The sequence below is a fragment of the Agelaius phoeniceus genome, chromosome 5, assembly GCF_051311805.1.
Source record: "Agelaius phoeniceus isolate bAgePho1 chromosome 5, bAgePho1.hap1, whole genome shotgun sequence".
NCBI classification, from domain to species: Eukaryota; Metazoa; Chordata; class Aves; order Passeriformes; family Icteridae; genus Agelaius; species Agelaius phoeniceus.
Genome location: NC_135269.1, coordinates 38,267,153 through 38,290,993, shown reverse-complemented (window position 1 = coordinate 38,290,993; position 23,841 = coordinate 38,267,153). Strand labels below are relative to the sequence as shown.

Below are 23,841 nucleotides of genomic sequence, written 5' to 3'. Positions count from 1 at the left end.
ATTTGTTACTCTTAGTACACTTCTAATCAATCATAGAGGTACTAAGCTTTGACAAAGCTATGTTATCAGTGGTTTTGACAGAAAACCATTGATGAAACCATTTTTTGGACAAAAATAAGTACATTCTAAAAGATATTTTTTTAACAGAGACAGTAGAAAGTACATTCAAATCATTTCTCTCCCCCAACAAATCAACTCTACAAAAGATCCTCCCTGGTCTGAATTAACTGTAATAGTAAAGAACTTAATGTCAGGTTGAATAATGATAGACTCAATGTTTCAGAGAGTTGTTGCTACTTTAACTCATTAGCAGAATGAAATAGGGTTTAGGAAACATTTGTGTTAAAGCAAAGTAGTATATTCAGCTGAAACTTTAGCAAGAAAATGAAGTACAGCAGTGAAATAGTCAATATTCATATATCAGCCTGGGTTTAGCTGATCTGACAAATCTTTTAGATAACAAACAACATAAAAACACAGTTTGAAATAGTTTAGAAACACATTATATTCACTTAATAGCAGATGTGAAACAGTATACTGACACTTTCGACCTTTTACTGCAACCCCTGTAAACCACTAATTAATCTTATGTTAGCAAGATCACAGACTTTCAGTGTAAAGGGCTGGTGCACTGAAATGCCTTGAAATTGTTCTATGAAGTTGTCTGAGAGTGCCTTGTGTTTGTCCATAGTTTTTGTATTGTTGTTTTAACCAGTTTCTTCCATAGCCTTGAATGTGCAAGTCCATTAGCACAGTTTACTCTAATTTTCATGAAAAAATAGGGTAGTCTTTTCCAGTCTTTCACAGGTTAATGCAGATTAAGAAACTGGAGTCTTTCTAATGACTTAGCTGAATTTGAGCTTCTCACAGATTAGAAGAGTATTATATGTCTCTTATCCCTCTTAATGCACAAGGACCTTGTGTGCCTCTTATTCATCCCTGCCTTTTCTATGTCTCTGTTTCCTGTCCCTTAAAGAATTCTGGACTGCTCAAGCAAATGTTATAAAGTCTAGGAGTAAGTGGAGACTTGTATTTCTCTACAAAGAGGAAAAAAATTGTAAGTGGATTTGAGACAGAAAGGAAGAGGAATGAATTTCCCATTCCTCCCCAGTGTCCAAGTTCAAACACATAAAGGATTCAGCCTTATCAAGTGGTGAATGACATCACCCTTTTATCTCCCCAAGAAACCCAAGCAGGTTGAGCATTTTGCAAAACACACCAAGGGGTCAGCTTTCAGTTCAAAAAAGAAGTACTTGAAAAGAACAAAAAGGAATTTAATCCAAACCACTGCACCAAAAAAAGAGTCTTTCAGTGAAAGGATGCGAATATTGCTATTGACAGAGGTGGGGAGAAAATGTACCAGTTTACTTGATATTAAGAATAATCAAATTGCCATGGATAAAGCCAAAAGAGATCCAAGCCTCCCTTTGGTTCCTGAATGGAATCCTAATGTAACATTCCCCCATATCAGCACATCCCAGTTCCCTCCTGGAGGAAAAATGTCCAGGGAGATTCTCCAGCCTGAATCTTTGCAGGGGTAGGTTTTGATTCTGGCCTGGAATGTTATTAGGTGTTTGCTCTCTAACTGACCTCCCCAAACAACCCAAAGTCAAACATCCCCTCAGCTGAGGAGGGCTGAATCCAGTCTAAATGAGCTGAGTTTCTCCCATGCCAGAAAACCTTGGTCTAAGCAGTTAAGACAGGTCTTACAGCAGAGCCAAATAACTGGCTTTTAATTCTGTGGTTTCAATCCTATTTCAAAACTTAAACTGATAACCCTCCATCTTAATTTAAAAATAAACCCTGCTGCCTCACTTAATCGTGTCTCCAAAAATACTTTGGCCAGATCCACAGTTTCCTGGTGTCCTATCCAGAGGGAAAGTCAGCTGTTTCACCTCCTCGGTTTCATTGTCCAGGCATGCCCAGAGGCCATACAACTACCACAGCTGTCTCTTGGTGTACCCTTTGGCTACCAGCTACGCTCTGATGAGCCCCAGCTTCTCAGAGGCCTGGATAGCCAGACAGATTTGGGGCAGATGATTTAAAGACAGGTTGAATTGGCTTTCAACATGGCATTCAGGACACAAAGGTGGACTGGGGCCAAATTCTCCTCATGCTGAATAGAGTGCAGAAAATTCTTGGATCTTGATAATATTTAATTTTTTCTTTCTTTCAAGTTGACCTGTCCTGTTTTGCTTCATTCTTCTTCCATTTTTTAAAAACCATTTTTCTTTTTGTCTATCTGCTTCTTTCTCCTCCTTATTTTTTGTTTCCAATAACAGGCTTAATAATCTTCCCTTCATTGTTTCTGACATTGCTTTACTGACTCATATTTTGCCATAGATTATAATGGTTTTCTTTTTCTATTTGGGCTGCATTTCCCCACAAATAAAATCCTCTCTGAGAAAAATACATTCCCGCCCTCCAAATCCCTTAAATGATGTAACAAATTCTTCTTTGGAGAAATTTTGGCCCAGGTATGATATCTTATCTGTTGCCATTAATTAGATGTTTGGTTTTGACATGATAAACCACCAGCATGTTTTAAATAGACTTGGTTTTAAGGTGGAAGTTAGCTCCACTGGCAAAGGCAGGGACACATTGTCTTTCTTCCTCCTTCTTCCTACCACTCTTTTTTTATTCCATTTGAGACTATAATGATAAATGCTTTTTCTCCCTTTGATATTTTAAAGAACTAAGGCCTTGGACATGTGTCTTTCCTCTGTATGTTCTATTTTATTGGGTAAAACTGAGATGAACATAACCTTGCATGAGATGGTTGTGAAAAACCAAAAACAACCTACCCCAACACCCCACAAAAGAGAACCCTTATGGTTTTATTGTTCTGTCAAGGATTTATTGTCAAATTCCATTTCAGCAATTCCAGACATCAGGATTAAAAAGTGTTTGTGGGCTCAGAAAAGTGTCCCATTGCTATTTTGAGTCAACAGCTAACTATAAATGTTCTTTGATAAGAATACAGAGGGGACTTCATGAAGGAGTGGTGCTGGGATCTCTGTTACAACATTGTGCAGACCAGATGAATCTTATCCTACCAGCCTAGAGAGTAGGCAGGGCTCATTTCCTGGCAGGCTGGATTATGACTGAGCAAAAATGTCAATGAATCAATGAATAATCAATGCACCTTCATGGAATATTATACTAATGCTCTTTCCTGACTGATCAGTGCTTCTAAAGTTCTCAACAAGTTAAGTATTGTGGGGTGGGGTTCATTCACTTCAATTCCACCTATTTGCAATGAAAATCACTCTCCTTACCTCTTTGGACATTTATTTTAGAATGAGATGGCTCAAATCCTAGATGTGTTTTTTCTCTTTGTTGATTATAGGAAGAGTTCAAACTCATAGCTCAGATATGGCAGTGGGGTAGGACTTGATGATCTTTAAAGGTACCTCCCAATCCAAACAATTTCACAATTCTATGATACAAATTTCTACTCTGTTGTTTGGCAAATGGCCAGATTAATCTTTTCCAGACAGATTTCTTTTTGTTTCATGCTTAGCATTTTGCTACTACCATTGAAAAAATGAGGTAGAAAACTTCAGGAAGCTACAGAACATCAGAAGAAAGTAAATTTTGCAACATCAAAGGCAATGGGCATGTTTTAGTGGCAAATCCACTTCACCAGCAAGCTGATAATATTCTGAATTACTTCATTGGCTCAATCCCATTTTAACAGTCATGGTAGCATATAATCATAGTGCTTTACTTTTATTCCTTAGAGCTTTACATAATAGAGACAGATGGCATAAATAAACAGAGTAACTGTTCACCTTAGCTCTAGATAAAACTCCTGTGTCAAAGTTCCTTCCTGAAGACAAGATTTTGACACTGATTTTAATATCAATAGTTTTAACTGTTTTAACAAAAAGTCTAATGTATCATACATCATTATTTTGATGCAAGCAAAGATTATTTTGAGGATTATATCCAATACCAGGCAGTAGACAACCAATATTTAGATGTATTAGAGCTTTGTTTTACACATCTGGATCCCCAGAGCAGCATACAGGACCAGACTGGTGTCTGAGCCAGCTCACATTTTCAGTCTCATCTCAATGCTCATTACAAATTCATGCCAGTATTACTCAAGTTTACTGCTGCCTGAAGTTGACTCCTTCTGGCAGTAAGGATGAGCTGTAATTTCTCCATCATGTCCATCCATTAGCCTCAAGACCCCTTTCTATGGGAGTCCCTCTTGTCGTCATTCAAATAGGAGAACAGTCCTTCTAATGGGAAGGAGGAGGAAAAAGAGGAAGATGCAATTCTTTCTTCATGTTGCCCTTATATTCCCAATATTTTTCTGTAGTGATAATCCAGGACTCCAGCTGCCATGCCATGATCTGGGTGATTCAGGATCAGCTCCCAGGACTTCAGATCATGGATAAGTTATGCACAGAAAAAAACACTCAGGGGAGGAGGAGGAACTAGAAGCCACTTCTTTTTCCAGTTAGTACAGCTGGGTTATGGAGTCATGGTTCTTCTCTGGTCCAACAAAGTTTGACTTCTTCTGGCACAGCTTCTGAGGTTCAGCAGGGGAAGGACAAGTGCCAGAACTGTCTTGTAGCTAGATGACTTTCCTGGGAGACACATGTATTACTGAAAGCAGCATCACTGCTTGGCCTAATGGTCTGAATGCTAGGGAAGGATGGTAGATGAGACAGAAATTTCCTCTGGTTGAGTTTAAAAAAACCTCGCTGCTGCAGATGAATTTTACCTGAACACAATTCTGCTGGAGTAAGACATGGACAAAGGTCTCTGTTCAAGGGAAGCTTTTAATGCATTTGTAAGCAAATTGCATTGCTTTGTCAAGATGGGAGCAGTTAGGGTGTGCTTTGAGACAGTCGAGGGCACCCAAAGGGTCTTTAACAAGAGGAGCATGATACGTGATTATCTCTTAAGAGTAACTGTGTGAGGTGTTTAAAGTTGCTTTCATGAAGATGGGGGTCCAGGGGAGCTGGATAAATCAGCTAATCCCAACACACAGCAGGGAAGCCATCAGCCTGCTCTCTAAAACCTCAGTAGGTCCCTGTGGGCATCATTAGGCACCCTCATACCTTAAAAATCTTGTCCCTGATGCCATTTCTGTTAGAGGAAAACCTAAGCCAGTAGGTTGCCAGGGCTTGGGACCACATGGGGTTCTGCTGGGGTGGCAAGGCAGAGGCTGGCCCATCCCTCCATTTGGGTCAGGAGTGGGGCACCAGGGCAGCCCCAGCCCCTGGCATCATGCACTTCCTGGGGATGGGCTGAGGCCACACCAGGACACATGGGCAGGCCCAGCTTGGTGGCACTCCATGACCAGGCAGGGAGCTGGAGACCAGTCCTACTGTGGCACTGGTGGGGCAGGGACCAACTGGCCCAGGACGCTGATGTGGTGTCCTTGCCATGGGCAATGCGCAGGGAAACTGAGGTGGCTGGGCAAGGACCATCAGGGCTGTCAGTACCTCAGGGCCCAAACACTCACATGCACTGGTCAGTCCAAAGGCAGGCAGGCTTTCTATGGCTGCTGCTGTGCTGCCAGCCATGGCCTGTGTTTGTCCACCCACTTGCCTTAGCTGCTCTGGGCAAAGCCTTACCTGCATGACTTCTGTCCATGCCTTGCCTCCACATGGGCTTGGATTTCACCATTGATGTTTATTTGCGAAACACATGCCACTAAATCCAGCTCATTTATGCAGCCTAAGCATCATTTGGGCCTGAGAGCAACCACTTGAGCTGCCAAGATACTGATTTAAACATCCCTGAAAGGAAGCGTGGCTTTCCTATTTGGTTCCAAGTTAGTTCCCCTTTTCCACAGGTAACAAAACCCTAACTCACAACTCTCTTAATGAAAACACCCTACTGCACAAGCAGAGGTTCCCAGGGACCTGAGTTCCCTGGAGCAATCAGCCGTTGCATGATGGTTTGCAGCTGTTTATGGAGACTCTGCTGTGGGTGGTTTAACACTCACGAGGGCACACCACATGGTGAACTCGCTCTCAACATGACATAATTGCTGTCTTTGGACAAAATAAACACCTCAGAAACACAAACAAAGATGTTTATTGCAAATAAAAAATCATATTCACATCATTAAGTCTTATGAAATATAAAGAGGTCATTTTGTAAGTTGTTAAGCATCCATGAGCACCAGAACTGCCATTTTCATCAGAACAGCTGCCTGGGAATGCATATATTTATCTGAATGTGGCCAGCCAAATTTCTAGCCCTCTTTCTAGAAAGATGTTGATTTGACTGGTGACATCGTCCTGACATTTTCACAGTTTCATTTGCCCCCGATCTGGCAGTAGAGGGTCATAGAAAACACCAAACCAAGAATCTGGAAAACAAAGATATTTCTGGTATTACTTGGCAATTCTGGAAATCAACTGATACACAATGGGAATATTTTGTTAGCAAATGTCTTGGATTTACATGCAGGCTAAATCTGCCGTGCAGATTTTTTCCAATGTGCCTCTTACAGAATAGAGACATTTAATGAAGTCAGTATATACCACAGGTAAGACCGCAGATATGGTGGAGAAGTTTCATTTGTTTAAAAGATGGTTTGCCTCTGTGCATGAGGACCCCTGTATCTCTGTGTGTTCAAAATGCAGTTGTTAGCTGTGATGGAGCAGCAATTACAGAGAAGTTCAAGAAATTGGACAAAAATTGAGCATTGTATTTTCTGATAAAGTTAGAGGAATGTTCACTGTGTGTTCAAAGGATTGTCTCCCTTTGAAATCTCTCTTCCACTGTCATTCTCTTCTATGTAACCATATGTGTGAAGTGTATGTATACAAGTGTATATATACATGTGTATACTGTATACAGCTATCTATAAACCTACCTCACTGTTTTGAGTTGCAAATGATCATGCAACAAATATTTTATATTTATCAGTAATGCACTTGGGATAGAAACAATAGTGAGTTCACTGAAGAAGCTGTTACATGAAATAGAAAATTCAATAGAGTCACCATCTGTATTGGGAATTACTGGGTACAATTCCATGACATGCGGCAGACAGCTGGTGAGCTCAGATCAGAAAGCTTCCTTCTGAATTGAAAGTTAACCAGTCTGTGAAGGTGTTCCACAAAAGTGGAAAGCGCCCAGCTGACACCTTTGAAGCCACAAACACTGACATACTTTATTTACTTAAGGAAGAGACAGAGAAGAGCATATGTAGCACAGAGGTATAGCTAAGACAAAGGGATGGCCTCACACCTGGAATAAACTGACAAGGCTTCCCTGACATACTATGCCCACATTTGCACTTGCACCCAAATGAAACTGGGCCCTTCTTATCTATACAACTTTCACTAGTAGGGTGAGCTGAAAGCACTAACAGGTCAAGCAGAAAGCAGTAACAAGTGGCATGATGAGGCAGGCAGAGAGGAGAAGAGCACCTCTTTTTATCTGGGATTTCCTAGAGCAGAGAGGTGGTTAAGCAAGTGGCCTTTGATTTGCAATTGCTTGAGTTAATATGGAAAGACTAAATGTTTATCAAGTGTAAATTGCTATCTGACAATTTGTGCTGAGTCTCATATTGTTTATTCATGTTGTTTTCTAATCCTTTTATGACTGGGAAAGGCAGCCAGCACAGAAAATGCCAGCTGGAGAACAGGAAAGAATGATGGCCAATGAACTAAAGGCTACAACCCACATAACTGCAATAACTAGAGCAAAGTGGCTTATAATTTGTTTAGGGATACAGATGCAATTTTACACTTCAATTATATTTTAAGACTATTTAATATCAGTGTATTTCACCTATTTTTCCCTCAAAGTAATATGTGTGAGAGACCTGACTGCCTACATATAGCTTCCTAAATACCAGAAAGCTTGTGCTGAGTAAGAAGTTGGTGGCCTGTACACCTCCAGTGCTGCAGCTGCATAATTCTTCCCCACTTATTACTATTTTCCTGGAAACACAGTTTTGAACTGGGGCTCTTGCCCACTCTTCTGTCATGAGGAGCAATCCTCTGCCAATGATGTTAAGAAGTATTTTTGAATAACAGACTGAAATTTCCACAGCAATCTTTGTCATTTCTGTTTTTCCCTCAAACATCCATTGGTGGAGAGCAAAGGTGGAGGAAAACCAAGGAGAAAGAGTGAAAAGAAAAAAAATGACTGAAAAAATGACTGATGAAATCCCCTGTTTCTTTATCATTTTCTTCTATGCAAATCAAAATCAACTAGCTGACTGGATAGCCATACTTCTTCCTCTCTTCAGAGAAAATCTTGCATGTTATTCTTCAGTGTATGGTGAGGAAATTAAAAGAAACAGTTCACATATTCTGTGGTTTTTTTACACAGGAATATATGGAGCATCGCACGTGTGCACTCAGGCACATTCATGCATCATCTTGATGCTTAAAGTTTTAATGCCTCCAAATTATAATTTTGTACCAAAACTTCTTAATGATAAAATATGTACTCTAGGGGCTAAGTTTTATTAGGAGATTACTTTTTCCTCAAGAAAAGATGAGAAAGAGGAAGAAAAATCTGTCTATTCTTCCTCATGTCTTCTGGTGCTCCTTATTCACGCACATCTCTGAACACAGGGCTCAGTGTCAAGACACAGCCCAGCTTCAGGACTGGCAATTTTTTTGGAGAAAATCTTCCATGTGATACCCTTATACAGGCAGCAGGGTGGTCTGATCTCACCTGAAGTCTGCAGCTCAGCAGCCACATACTTTAATGAAATATGTTTATATGAATAACAGTAAGGTTATAGCTAAGGTGAGAGGTGGTTTTCCCTAGTCTATTAATTGAGCAAGCCATGTGTTTTAATCCCATTCCCAATGTATTTCCAAGTGGAACATATTGCTTGTCAGCTACTAAGTATTTTAACAGTGTACACTGGTACCTCAACAACAGCCAGTCCAAAGGCGATCCCCATAACTATGACCAGATTGTCTTTAACTTGTTTCATAATCACTTCTCCACAGGACTGAAAAAGAAAACAAAATTATTAATTATAGGTAAGCAATATTATCCTATAGGATATAGGAATAATAGGAATATATAGGAAAATATAGGAATATATAGGAATGCATCTTCTAAAATAACTCTCAAACTCTCTCTCTCTTTAGCTCTGGGCTAAAAAAAGGCTATTTGAATTTACTCTGGCTTGTTGCTAATGAACACAAATCACACAGCTATGTGTACTTTATGCTCTGTGAAAGTCTTTGCCTTCCCAAATATGCAGATTTAGTAGCTGACCATAACAAGCTACTATTTTAAAGGAAGACATACAGCTGTAGTGCCTAATGTTTGCCTTATTTTCAGTCAATAAGGAAAGAAGTGTTTGTTCTTACTTCCATTTGATAATCATTTGCTGCTAGGAAAGAGTCAATGCAGCCAGCCGTGACCAGGTCTGAGAGGAAGCTTGTTTCCCACCAATGTTTGGATTTGAAACTTCAAGGTTTATTATTAGACTTGGAATTAACTAAAAATATTTGGTTATAAAACCTATCTTCAAAATTAATTTTGTCTAATGTTTGGTGGTCTTAGGCTAGGCCTGGAAGGGAGTAACCAGCATGGCTTCATGAGGGGAAAGTCCTGCCTGTTGAACTTGACTCCTTCTATGATGGAGTAGCCCACCTAATTGGTCCTGGAAAGCCAATAGATGTAAACTTTTTGAACTTCAGCAAAGATTTTGGTGCTGTCTCTCACAGTATCCTTCTGGACAAAATGTCCAACATACAGCCATGTTATGCCATAGGTGAGCATCTGGCTCATGGGTCAGGCACAAGGAGTTATAGTAAGTAAGGTAACATCAGTCTGGAGCCTGGTTAGTAGTGGGATTCTGCAGGGCTCCATCCTCAGTCTAATCCTCTTAAACACGTTCCTTAACAACTTGAATGCAGGACTCAAAGGAATACTAAGGAAGTTTGCCAGCAACACTAAACTAGGAGGAGCTGTTGACTTCCTTGAGGGAAAAGAGGCCCTAGAGAGAGACCAAAACAGAGAGATGGGCAATCACCAATCATATAAAGTTTAACAAGGTCAGGTGCCAGATTTTGCAACCCTGGTTATGTTGGGGTTTGACTTGGAAACAAGATTCTGGAGAGCAGCCCTGCAAAAAGGGGCCTGGGGGTCCTGGTCCATAGCAAGTTGAATGTGAGTCAGCAGTGCCCTGGCAGCCAGGAGGGCCAGCCCTGTCCTGGGGTCCATCAGGTACAGCATCACAGCCGGGCAAGGGAGGGGATTGTCCTGCTCTGCACTGGGGCAGCCTCACCTTGAGTGCTGGGGGCAGGTTTGGGCACTGTAATTTATGAAAGCTGTAAAGCTGCTAGAGATTGTCCAAAGTAGGGCCATGTGAAGGGCCTTTAGGGGAAGCCGTATGAGGAGTGGCTGAGGACACTTGCTCTATTCAACCTGGAGAAAAGGAGACTGAGCGGAGACCTCATTTGGTCTTCAGCACCCTCATGAGGGGAAGCAGAGGGGCAGGTACAGATCTCTCCACTTTCATGAACACTGAAAGGACCGAAGGAAATGTCATGAAGCTGAGTCAGGGGAGGCTTAGCTTGGATATCAGGAAAAGATTCTTCACCCAGAGTGTGGCTGGGCATAGGAACAGGCTCCCAGGGCAGTGATCACAGCACCAAACCCTACAGAGTTCAAGAAGCATTTGGACAATGCTCTCATGCACATGATGTGATTCTTGGGGCTGTCATGTGCAGGGCCAGGAATTGGACTCAGTTATCCTGATGGGTCCCTTCCGACTCAGCCTATTCTATGATTCTACAGCTGAAGTTCTGTGCAGAGCTACACTCCTTTTGAATATTTGCATATGTCTGTTCTTACAGTGACTACATCTCTAGGCACTGACAATCTTCCTTCTGCAAACAGGAGGGAAAGCCAAATACAGCTTAAATACATCCAAATTACATTACTGTTACAAGACTACAACTGTCTTCCCCCCCAGATATAGCTGTATTTTTTCACCATATATCCTCTCTCACAATAAACACATAGGTCTTCTCCTTCTAGTTCTTCTAAAAATCTCTCTGTTAAGCTGACTCATAACTGCACTGGATTTCAAATATTTTTTCCCATACCAGAAGAGTTGGATGTCTCAACTAGCATCTCACATCACCATGAAATCTGTGTGTTCATATGAGCAATATCTTGCACCTGCAGTAATTTCACAGATGGCTTCTCATGTGTCCTTTGAGGGCTTGCCTGAGGCCAAAAAGACATTAAAGTGTGGCCAAAACACCCTCTTTCTATACATCTTATTTCCAGATTGGGTTCTGGTATCCTCTACTTAACCAGATACTTTAAAATAGTATTTGCTTCTGTGGGACTACATGGGGAGGAAATTACTGCTCAGGCAGGACCTGATTAAGGAGCTGTACAATTAAAGAATTATACAACCAGAATGGACATTTGCTAAATTCTGCTTGATGCTAGGTGCATACTGGCAAAATTTGCACCACCAGCGTTCTAAAATTTCAATTACTTTGTGCTATTCAATTATTTTGTGCATTTCTTTTTAAATATTTTTGCATATCCATAGAGTCCAGATTTCCTTATAATGAGACAAACAAACTATGAAATTTTTTATTTGAGATCTCTACTGTCTACAAGATGGTACTCTTCTAATTGTACTTCCTTTTTTGCCTGTCACCAGATATTTTGCCTTATTACATTAATTAAGATTTTCAGAAGGCTGTAGTTGTAAGAAATCACTCTTTGAATATTCTGCCATGAATCTCACAATATGTAAGGTTTCTTTCCAGCAGATCCTGCAGAATGAGTGTGGTTTTTTAATTAAAGAATTATAGAACCCCAAGGGTATTGCATTTAATGTGTTTGATTTTCAATATACCTTAGCATTTTGAAAGTCTCAAAGTCAACATGACAACTAGCACAATGAGCCTGGATGGGAGCATAGCCTTCAGAGAGAGGAATGAGAGCCAAAGGGTAGCTGGTGTGCAGCTCTGACCCAGGGTCATACCCTGGCCCCAAAGTCAATAATTTTCATCAACAGCCCATGAAGATTGCTAAAAGCCTAAACTGGAGAGATCTCAAGAAGAGGAAGGAGCAGAGTTGTGAGCAGTCATTTCTTAACAGATGGCATGGGAGTAATTCTGGCTAAGAAAGAGAAAGCAAAACTTTGCCTTTTCAGAAAGATATAGAACTCCTGACTAGGCCAGTCACCAGAGATAACCTTGGGTTAAAACTTGGCTCTTTGGAAAGAGGAGTGAACATTTTTCTCACTTTTTTATAAATGTATCTGCCTCCATAGTCGGTGCAGAGGTCTGATGATGATGGCTTCTCTACTTCACATAGACAGATGTCTTTTTGTTTGTCAAAATTTTGTCCCCAGTCTTTAGGTCCATCCTTCAATCCACAACATTGGTACTGCAAGAAAGGAGTAAATGTGGAGAAGAGTTAAAAAATATGTGATTTTCAGTTTAAAGAGAGTAGTTGAGGGAGCTGATAGGAACAACAAAAAACAAATTTTATTTCACCTTTTTCAACATGGAAGTTGTCCCAAATTGATATGTCTCAAATACCATTTACATTTCTATACCATGAATGTAAGTGCATACAGTGGTTGTTTTTTTTTTTTTAAGAAGAGATAGGAGAAAAAAAGACCAGATTTTCAGTATAAGATGCTCAAAAAACATTAACATACTATAAAGCTAGTAATTATCAGTGCCACAGTGGAACTAGAACACTGGGTATACTATTTTTTTTAAATCAAGCCTTCTTCCGTAGGTTGTACTTGCAGAAGGTAAGTTGCCAGCTCCAGTAACATCCATATTTCACATCTTGAGAAGCCAGGCTGGAAAATGTAAAATTCAGGCACTTAAAACTCTGAAATCTATAAAAATAACCTCTTTGAATGATGGTTATCTCTTTAAATTGAAAATGGACTGAGGAGACCAGGGCTCCATTTGGGGTTTGTGAAACCTAAACCAGGTGCAGTTTCACTTCATGTTCCACTGTATTCAAACCACTAAAGCTCAGAGGTGCAAACTTGGGTTTGAGGTCCTCCCTCTATTAAAAAGCAGCTGGAAATGTTCACATAATTTTGTATAAAAGCAAAGGCTGTGGGACATAATACAGCAGTCCTGTTACATTTAAAAATTAATGCAGTAATTAGGGGATTTTTCATTTTGCTTCTCTCTCCAGAGGGCTTATTATATCAGAAGAAATAAGCTGCCTCAGAAGCAGAGGACGAGGCTGGAGATGGAATGGGGAAGGAGAAGTGGAAGTAACATAAGACACCTAAATATTGTTCCTTGTTTGGTTTTCTTTCATACAGCAGTCTTTAAAAACATAAAAATTAACTTTATATCAATCCATAAAAGCAATCACCCATTAGGGACTAAAGAAACAGAGCAGCAGGCATTCTGTCAATGCACAGACCCAGGTGCCTGTGGGAGGGGAGGGTGTGTGATGTCAGTGTCGTCAATGAGATTCCAGGGTGTCCTCTGTGAGATACCCAGGGGCAAGCTCTGACTAAGCATCCACCATCTGGGGTCTTGCAGGATGGAGGCACCAGGAGAAGTGCAAACACAATAAAAAATAAACTTCTCATCCTATTTTCTTCCTTCTTCTAACACAGTAAAGTGTAGCATTTAATGGCTTCATAGCTGTAGGGTATTCCAAATTAAATACACTCCTGATGTTTTCCTAATCCCTGGGGTAAACTCTTCTTAAGAGTACTGAAAAGTTCTTATTTGGGATATGGTGAAAGATCAATGTTCCTTCAGAAGGGAAAGCTGTAAGAAAGGGCCGTGCAGTGCTCTCCTAAAAGAGTTTACCTAACTGTCAGTCTTACTTGCATGTGGTGTGTCCTTGCTTCATTGCTCTTATGGGCAGCACTATGGCACAAAGAAATCATCAAGGAAGACCCTGTCCTTTCAAGAGAACAGAAGTCCCTTCTGTAGTGTTTCAACTTGCCTTTAAGTCAGACCCTTTCCCACCCCAGGGAACGAAATTCAAATCTGCAGCAGAGTAGTCATAAAATGAAGTGGAGACAGATACCAAAGATGAGGCAGATAGCAACGACCCCATTGGTTTTTTACTGCTTAATTACCATTTTCTCCAGCTTCTGGAACTCTTCCTGATACTCTTTATATTCTCCTGTAGTACTTTGCAGTCCACTCACACCTTCGCTCAGAGTAAGGTTAAAGGCTGCTTCAACCTGCAAGTTAAAATATATCACTATTTTTTTTGAGAAGAAATAAAACTATATGAAGACATCAATGAAAATATAGAATAATACTGTACCTGAGGTTTGTACACTGCTCCTAAAACACCTGCTGCCACCTGAAGAATCAGTATCAGAAGCAGTGCAATAAAAAACTGGGGAAAAACAAAAGGGGTAGAAAACTGTATTACTTTTGACCAAGGTGATATAATTTCTTTTAAGTTAGTATTTATCTTTCAGATGCTTGAATAACCATGTGGGTAGAATGATTTTCCAGTCAGAGCTGCTCCAACTATTTCTTCTTTGATGATAAGAAAAACTGGTGCTCAAGACAGAGAGCCAGTGATCAAAACAGCTGGTAATCAAAACAAGGCACACACCAGAACAGTGTCATGGTAACAGCGTGTAGGTGAGAGTTGGGCAGGAGGACAGGGAGGACATTCTAGGTGAACCAGCAAAGAGAGGGCTGGGAATTTAGAAAATTAAGTAGAATAGGTAATGGGTGAAAGCTGATGGAGGGAACTTTGATGATGGCTGGATGGAAAAAAAGCTAGTGAGTAATATGCTCAAGTCTCTCTGGACCCTGTTTTCTTGCTGATGAGACCAACCATAATTTTTACCACAACAGAATTTAGAAGGGGCCCAAACTCAAGGTGAGGAAAGAAAACACAGGATTATAATCATGCTTTTGGTTAAATTAAAAGATGCCCATCCTCATTTGATGCTACTTGCAAAGACTCCATCCATCATATGTAGCTGTGGCCTTTGAAAGGCAGACAGATGTTTTTCCTTCCTACCAGCATCAGCATGCACCGGCTCTCCTTGACAGCACCGCAGCACCCGAGGAACCCAAGGATCATGATGATGGCACCTACAGCTATCAGGAGATTAACTCCTCCAAGCATGCTGCTGTCCATCCCCTGGAAAAAGAGAGGAAAAACAATCTTTCAGCTACAAGAAGGTCCTCCTAAAAGCATCTGTATTCCGCAGAACAAGATCATTATTTTGTAACTGATAAATATGCTGAGTAGCAACTATGGAGAAATTGTGACCCATAAATAAACAAAGCTCTAGTGCTCCCTTCACAAATGTTGTGGTGGAGAGCTTTATAATATCTGGTTTTTCACAACCTTTGTTTCTGCACAAGATGAAAATCAACTTTACAGAGTAATTGAATAAATATAGATCTTCTGTCTTCAAAGTGGCTTTTTAGTTGGTTTTCAGTCAATGAATCTTTGCTTTTTACTGGAAGTAGGAGACTTGATTACCTCAAAACCTCTCCTACATTAACCCAATGTTAAAGAAAAAAATCTCTGTTTGTCATTAGGAAACCAGGAACATAGTCTATGGCTGTTCCTGAGAGAACACTTCTCAGAGTGATGCTGCATATATTTGAGAAATAGTTAGATGTATTTTCCAAGGCAGATTTTTTTTCCTTTTTTTTTTTGTTTTCTCCCAGGCTTGATCTCTAATATTACCCTCAGAGATGAGAACTTTATTTTAATGTGTGGGGCATTCAACTAAACAATTCATATACCTCAATATTATTAAATATCAAATTATTCAGTTCCCACAGGAGTGACTAAGGCCAAAGGCCTAAAGCGAGAAAAGTGTTCAAAGAATATTTTCCAGTGATACTGGTGCCAAGATTAGCAAAAATGTCTGGAAGCTGTCACATTTATCTTCTGATGGAAATTGCAAAGGTATATAGACAAGCATAATTTGAAGAATATGTTGTTCTTTCCCTTCCCAAGCTGGACTGAACCTGCTGTTATTTATTCTTAGAAAGCTCTATTCATTTTACAGCCAAATCCTTATGGTCTGCTCAGTTATTACTGAGGCGAAACATACATTGGTTTTGAATGGGAACTTTGCATGTCTGCAGGTAAAATGTGAGAAAATGCTTTCAATTTTGGTCCCGACTCTTAATTCATAGGTTTTTGGAGAGTACTAAGTGTTGCTTCAGAAAAGCAACTTGACATACATTTAAATATTCTTTTCTGAATAGGAAATCTCTTAAAAACTAAGATTTGGTCGTGGTTTTGGTTTTCCAAGCTCCATTGCATCATTTGAGCCATCATATCAGAGACTGTCGAGTGTCAAGTACGGCAGTTTTAGCTTTTAGTAAAATGTTGATTGAGGAGTGAAAGTTGTGATTCTTCCCCTTCCAGAGAAGAGGATGGCAGAGCTCTCCACCCTGACCTGTTTACCCAATGACACGGTGTCATCTTGAACCAAATTCTCTTGCACCCATGCTGTGCCAAACATGAGACATCTGGGACTGGCTAAGGGTAAAGTGCCATCAGCCAAATGGCAGGGAATGTACAAAGCTATCTTTTACCTTCACCATATTTTTATTTCCAGGTGGGAAAATACTGGTTTAAAAGTTGTTTTCTTAACTGACAGACTGTGCTAGAGCAACAGGGGAGTTATCTGAAGAATTGCAATGTAATCTATACTAAAGGCTCAATCTGAAAGCTGAAAAAAAATATGCTTCTATGTGACAGCTGGTTGTTTTTCACTTCTCTGGCCAAGAAGTCATTTTTAGAAATAGAAGAATGCAAATTAAGCTTTGAAATTAATTTGCATTTCTATGCCCCAAATGTATTTGAAAGAATATACTGCTTAAAACTTAGAGTCAGTGCCAATAGTACTCACTGGGCAAAAGTGTCCACAGGACCATGGGGTCTTTGAGACAACAGGACCAACCTCTGCTGCATGTCTGCATGATTGAGAGCTCCTCAAAACTGTATTTTCCCTAGCTTTGCAGAAAATAAAAGTCATAATATCTGAAGTAATTTAATAACCCATACAAAAAAAAACCATGAGGGCAACTCAGGGTCTTTTTTCTACCTTCCAGGAGGAATTTTAGGACATTGTAATCCTGGATTCTTGGGCGTTTAAAGCTCTTTATATGTAAATATGAGGAGAAAAGGATAAGGTGTTTTTAAAGAGCTATTGAAAATTGAATGGAAAACTCCATTTTCCCTTTCAGAGTTTCAGTTACTGGGGAAATGAGAATTGTGGTATTGAACATAGTGAGAAAGATAAAAATATTCCCCACAAACATAAGGAGTAACCCTAGGAAAAGATATGACTATACTATTCTAATAGGGAAAAACATGGAAAAGACTATGAGCTGCATATCTCCACATTATTCTAACACCAAAATCATTAACAAAAGCATAATTATTTTTCACTAGAGGTGAGAGACACATTTTCAAACAGAAATCTGCGTGCATCTGCATGAAACTACGTTAACAACATTGCAGCTACTTCTCATAGTCACATATCTCTGCTTGCATCGATCGCTTTGTCTGACTACCTGCACCATGATGTTTCATCTTAACGTCATAAAATGCATTCCTCTTCACCCACACAAACAATCTCAACAAAAACATAGAAAATTTGTGGAAATGAATATGGGAAATTAAAGTATATGCAGTAGTTTCCACATTTCACACGTTGCTGGTATGACTGCATGCATTTACCTGCTGAGCACTGCTAACACGTATCCATATAGAGAATCCCAAAATAATGCAACCACACACCTGTGGGAGAAAATAAAGACATGTTAGAAAGGTCAGCAACTATTTTACTAACATTCAGTATCCAAATTGCACCATATGCTGTCCAAACTTCTGAAATCACTTGTTTGGCAAAGCAAAGGAAACATGAATTGCTGGAGCAGAGAATATTGATTCATTTCCAGGAAAATTCGTAAGTGTAGTTAAATCTTCAGGTATGCACCAAATCCCTGATGTTTCCACCCCAGAGGACTAAGCATTTACATGATGATTTATACATGTGTTTGGGAAGCACACAGAAAGTCTGTCAGATGAGAGAGAAATATAAATTGCTATTGTACCTATAAAGTGTGTCTGTAAAGAATGTTGTTTCTTGAATAATGGAAACATGAGATTTGATAAGGGATGTTTGCTTATCTGCTGTTTCTAGCCTTATTCAGGACACATATCTGGAGACATTCTCTTTGGCAAACCTAACAGGAAAAGTTCTAAATGAATTCTTTTTGCTGTTTCATATGCAGCAATATCTGGCCATCTCCAGTCTTTAGAACAGGTCTCAGTATATGTTCCCATTATAATTTTACAGAGAACAGACAAGTACAACTTGAGCTTGTACATGTGAATGTTTGACCAGCATGACTTTCCTTAAGATGCTGGAGTCAGGGAGGATGAATCACAGGTCCAGATACATTCCTTCATTTCTGGTTGTGCTCCTATTTCATCGAGCATTGAGGTACTGTTCCCCTGTGTGCCAGTCACTCTATTCCTAACCTTGTTGATGAATACCACACAGAATTTCTCTTTATTAACTGTTGGACATAGGTAACCAAGAGGCTACTCAGGTGTAAGGATTGTGCCTACTGGGATGACTGGTAAGAGAGAGACCTCACTGAGGACCAGGGACTAGTCAGATTTATAATTATCTCCATGTGCCACTAATACTCAAGTCATAAATGGCCCTGAAATATTGTTATGAATTTCCCTTGAAGACTGGGACTATTGAAATTAAAATAGTTTTTTTACATGGTTTAGATATTTTTTCTTTAAAAAAACTTTCCCCACAGCAGTTTTCATATAATATTCAGTATCAAAGACATTAATGACCTCAGCAGATCATTGAATATGGAATAGGGCCAGCACTCAGACATGAGTACCACACATTTTCCTGCTCTAAGTAAAGCTCCTATAAGTACATTTTAAACATGAAAAATAAAGTTGTTCAATAAATGACAGCTATAACATGTTATCAAATTGAACTAGAACTTCCCTCTGAAACCTTTTGAATCCTGCTGAATTTGCCTAGAAACTGATGATATAACATATGACTGTACATTTCAGTCTTGTTCAGCAGCACTGTGTGAGTGATGTGGCTATTCACTACATAACATGGGCTTACTAATGTGAAAGTTTCCACTGAAGCATCTATTGCTACAAATCCAAAGAGATTTTTTTTGTTACATAGGACCTCCCATTAAAATACAGCAGAGTAGTAGAAGCAAATTTAGCTAAATGTACAGGAACATATCAATCAAATGGGAATGCTACAATATTTTCTTAATGTAAAAATAGAAACACTGTTTATAAATCAAAACTTAAGTAAGATGTGTACATATTTTAATTTTTAAAATAGAGTTGGTTTAGGTTGATAAAAAAATGCTCCATTTCAGTAAAATCTTAAGGGTTTGTTTCTAGTTATTTTCATAATATGCAAAGTGTACAAAAACACATAAAGAAAAGTTTTGAAATAGCAAATAAAAATGGTCTGTTCCAAAGGAGTCCAAGTTGAACATGTCAAGTTTGTTGCAATACTCCATCTTAAAGTATTCTTAAAATAAAGTTTCAATTAAATAAACTTTCATTCCAGGAAATTTCATTTTTAATGAACTGCTAGTGTTTTCTGATGGAATAAAATTACTTCTTTAAAAAGGTCTTCCCCCATTTTCCCAAAATTAGATGGCTATCTTATTTTTGCCACAATCCTTGATAAAGAATCAGTGTCTCATAAATTGAACAGCAAGAGTACTGTTGTCCCTCACATTTGGTTGGTCCTTCTCAAGCTTCAAATTTGGTCTGAGAAAGAAGTACAGCTCAGCTGGTTAAATCAATACTACCTCAGATAAACCTGACATAGTGCTGAACCAACAGTATATTAAGACTCTGCAATTCTCATACACACAAATACCAAACTTGTGGGGAATTTCCTCCACTGGCACACCCTTGTCAAACAGTAAGTTCAAGTATATCAGGAGGAACTTTTACAACCACAGAAGGTTGCTTCTGTTAAAGAAAATATTTGACTGGCATATTTCCTTGAGACACCTGAAATGACAATTCTAGGCAGGTCCTACAGAGAATGTGGCCTCTGGCTCAGCAAACCTGCTAAGCTTGTCTTGCTACTTCAGGGACTGAGATGTTCACATTAAGGTTCAGGGAAGGGGCCACTTTGTAGATGGGACTGCAAGTCTGGTATTAACAGCTGATCAAAGATCTCTATCACCAACCACATTGCTTCAAACAAGCGTCAGATGTCAGTATTCAGTGAAAAAAATAGCTAATCCTCCAATTTTGCATGATGTGGAGGAGCAGAAGTTGGTGCAATGCGGACAACAGGTGAGACTGGATATCCTGCAAACTCCAAAGAAAGGAAAGAAGAAAAATCTGACATGTGTTAGGTTTAATGCACAAAACTGGCAAGGATTAATTTAAGGACTGTTAGAAACTCCATCTAGTTTCTAACAGTCCATATAGGCACCCAGTTCAAAAGCACAGATCTTCAAAAACCAGTCTGCTGTTCTTCACCTAACTGGGAAGATGAAAAGCTCTATTTGTGTGCTGGAATCCAGCATGGGGCTCATGGGCATGTAGGTGCCCAGGGGACACGCATCATGTAGTGAAGCCATCCATAGTCAATTTCCAGAGCTATCTTAGACTATTCCAGGGCTTACACACTTAGTGTGATGCTGCATGACCTGCTTAGAAAACGTCATCAGAAGCCTAGAAAGCTCATTCCTGAGTCTTTTAAGAGAGGACACTCCCTGAGAGATTGCAAAGGGTGTAAAATAAGAACACCAGGTAAATACACAACAGTCGTTCTTATCTATTTAGGTTAGAGTCACCTTCATTTCCCAGTATTAGTAATTTTCCACTTCTCAACTGTCTTAGTACTAGAGAGAGCAGCTGTGGGATGAGTGGCTGTAAAGTCATCTCTGTTCCCTCAACTTTACTGTTGCAGTTTAGTGATTTCCATGAATTAGAGACAGGAATGTGAACCAAAAAGTTCCGTTTCATTGTATTTCTGTCAGGCCATACTGTTCTTCCTTATCTTGATCATGCTAAACTAAACATTTGCCTAAAAATAATTAACTATAGCTGCATTCCTATCCTTCTCTGTTCCATCAAGGCAGGCATATGCACAGTGAATGCTCTCAGCATTTTCTGCCTTAGAATACAGTATGGGTTTTTCAACTTTGGTATAAAAATAGGAGGAAGTTTGTTTCACACGTTTGTTTCATGACTTCCCCAGGATCCCACCCCTTTTTTCTCCCTAGGAAATCCATACTGTCACTGGAGGCATAGGACACCAGTCCAATGTTCATTCTAGAAGTATTTTGGAGCTTTCCTAATACTAGTCTAAGACATTTGTCCATGTTTTAGCTCACAGTAAACACAGAAAAATGTGAACAGGTGTGCTGGTTTTGGCTGGGGTAATTTTCTTCACAGTGGCTGGTATAGGGCTGTGTTTTGGATTTGTGATGAACACAGGGTTGATAATATAGAGAAGTTTTTGCTATTGCTGAGCAGGGCTTACATCAAGTTTTCTTCCTCCTTTCATACTGCTACTCTGGTGAGGAGCCTGCAGGTGCATGGGAGGTTGGGAGGAGACACAGCCAGGATAGGTGACCCCAGCTGACCAAAGGGATGTTCCAGACCATTTGACATCATGCTCAGTAGATAAAGCTGGCAGAAAGAAGAAGGAAGGACATTTGGAGTGATGGCATTTGTGTTCACAAGTAAACACTTCACAAAATGAGGACCTGCCCCCATAGAGATAGCTGAACACCTGCCTGCCCATGTGAAGCAGGAAATTAACTATTTGTTTTGTTTTGTTTACATGAATGGCTTTTTCTTTCCCTATTAAACTGTCTATATGTCAACTCACGAATTTTCCAGCTTTTATGCCTTCAATTCTCTCCCCAATCCTGCTGGTGGGGGAGTGAGTGAGTGTCTGTGTGGTACTTGGTTGCTGGTGGGGGTCAAACCACAAAAACAGGAAAAAACTTCCTGAGGAACAGGAAGTCAAATTCAGAAACTTACAGATTCCTGTAAATACTGTTGCATAAAAACTTCAACACAAATGTCAAAAATCTTCAATCTGCCTTCATTAAACTGAAGGAAGGAACTGGGGGAGAAAGTCAAAACCATCACTGCTCTGTCAGGAATTTCTTTGTGAGGTCCATAAGTAATCAAAGAATTTGGGCTAGCCACAAATTTTCCAAGGCTACTGTTTGTGGTCCCTTTTGAATGGTATCACCTTTTCACTTGAAAAAAATCCCTAGAGGCAAAGCCCATAATATGGATAGGAGTTCTACTTCTGGTTTCAGTGAACCCCGGTGAACCTGACAAAGCTCTTTCAGGAAATCTGACAATGAGGCTGAACCGTGAGAGAAGTGTTCTTTAACTCAGAGCTTTCAAGACCTGAAATTCTTGCAACCCAGCTGAGATGTGGTAAGTAGACAAATGCAGTTTAAATAATACCCAGAAACCTGCCTGCTGTGCTGTGCTGTGCTGTATCAGCCTTGGTACAGCTGTGGCAGTACTGCCAGCACATACATTCTTAGAAACATTTACTGCCCACCATCAGAAACTAATTATGCACTAAATGTAAAGCAAAGAACCAGAAAGAAGGCTATGAAAACCATTTATCAATCAGGAGGCTAAAAATTCAAGTAAATTTTCCGTATTTTCTATTGCAACTGCATTTTCAGGATCTTGCATGCAAACAGAAATAAAAGGAAAACAACTGTGCAATGTTATTGCAGAGTCTGTTATCTTCTGACTGAGATGAGTGATGTCCCTCGACATGAGGGGCACAAGATGAACAGGGAGTAGCTTGTCTACTTTTAAATGCAGAGGGAAAGGTGTTTAGATGGAAAAAGACAAAGGGAAGGGCAAAAGTTAAATATATTCTCCTCTCCCTGATTTAGAATCATACTCTGGTTCCACTTATGCTCTATTTTCTTTACAATTTCTCTAACTGCAGCATTCAGATAATGGGGAACACATTTCCTACATCATTAATAACAGTTTAAACACAAACTTACCCAAAAGAAAAAGTTGAAGATGAACATGGAGTACTTCATGCATTTGCTTACACCCGCCATTTTCAACAAGCTGAGACAAAAACGAGTGCTGCAAAAGACGCTTTCCTAAGAGTTTGACCTCGATAAAAGTTATTCTTGTGTCTTCAGAAAACCTCTCAAAGCATGTCAAATACACTGTGCTCTGCTCCTGAAAGCAAATGTTAAGACCAAGTCATCCACAATTGCTTAAATAGTTGCTTTATCACAGGTAAATATTAACCAAGCATTAAGGGAACACTACCAGTTGTTACCACCAAGTCTCCAGGTTCTTACTGTGTCTTGTGATTTGTACTTCTCTTTAATAATCCTATGACTTGTCCTACACCTCAAAAGTAAATAATGAAGCAGAAGTTAGTTTTGAGAGGTGAGCAGAAAAATATTTTACAGACCTGCTTTTAAGAGGAAGTTGAAATAATTGCATTTCTCAATCCTTTACGTTGCAGGGTTTACTCTTTCACTGACTAATGTTTACTGTCAGCATTCATTCTGTTGTGTTCACACTTCCACTTCAGATGTTCAACCAGTGTGAAGGGATGAGTCTGCTTTTTCCCAAGAGAGGAGGGATAAGGAATCTGCCAACATTTTCTCCCTCTGAGTATCTGCTTCAGATCCTTTTCCTCTTCCCCAGCAAGTCAGGACCTCAGGAACCTGAGCATTGTGGTGCACAAAAGTCCCACTGTGCAGGTTTCCAGAAGCATTTTGAACCCCAGCACAGCAACCCTAGTTCTGGCACTAGGTGCAGGATCCCTCTCAGCAACAGGAGCTAGACTCATTC

General features: G+C 39.7%; 1 protein-coding gene across 1 annotated transcript; it reads right to left on the bottom strand.

The window, feature by feature from the left end:
• Positions 1 to 6,279: 6,279 nt before the first annotated feature.
• Positions 6,280 to 23,087, bottom strand: TSPAN8 (tetraspanin 8). Its single transcript, XM_054632380.2, has 8 exons — positions 23,028 to 23,087; positions 17,671 to 17,730; positions 14,977 to 15,099; positions 14,260 to 14,334; positions 14,066 to 14,173; positions 12,235 to 12,378; positions 8,873 to 8,956; positions 6,280 to 6,340 (listed from the first exon to the last, which is right to left on the bottom strand). The coding sequence occupies exons 1-8, from the start codon at positions 23,085 to 23,087 to the stop codon at positions 6,287 to 6,289; spliced, it is 708 nt and encodes a 235-aa protein (XP_054488355.1). The 3' UTR covers positions 6,280 to 6,286.
• Positions 23,088 to 23,841: the final 754 nt, after the last annotated feature.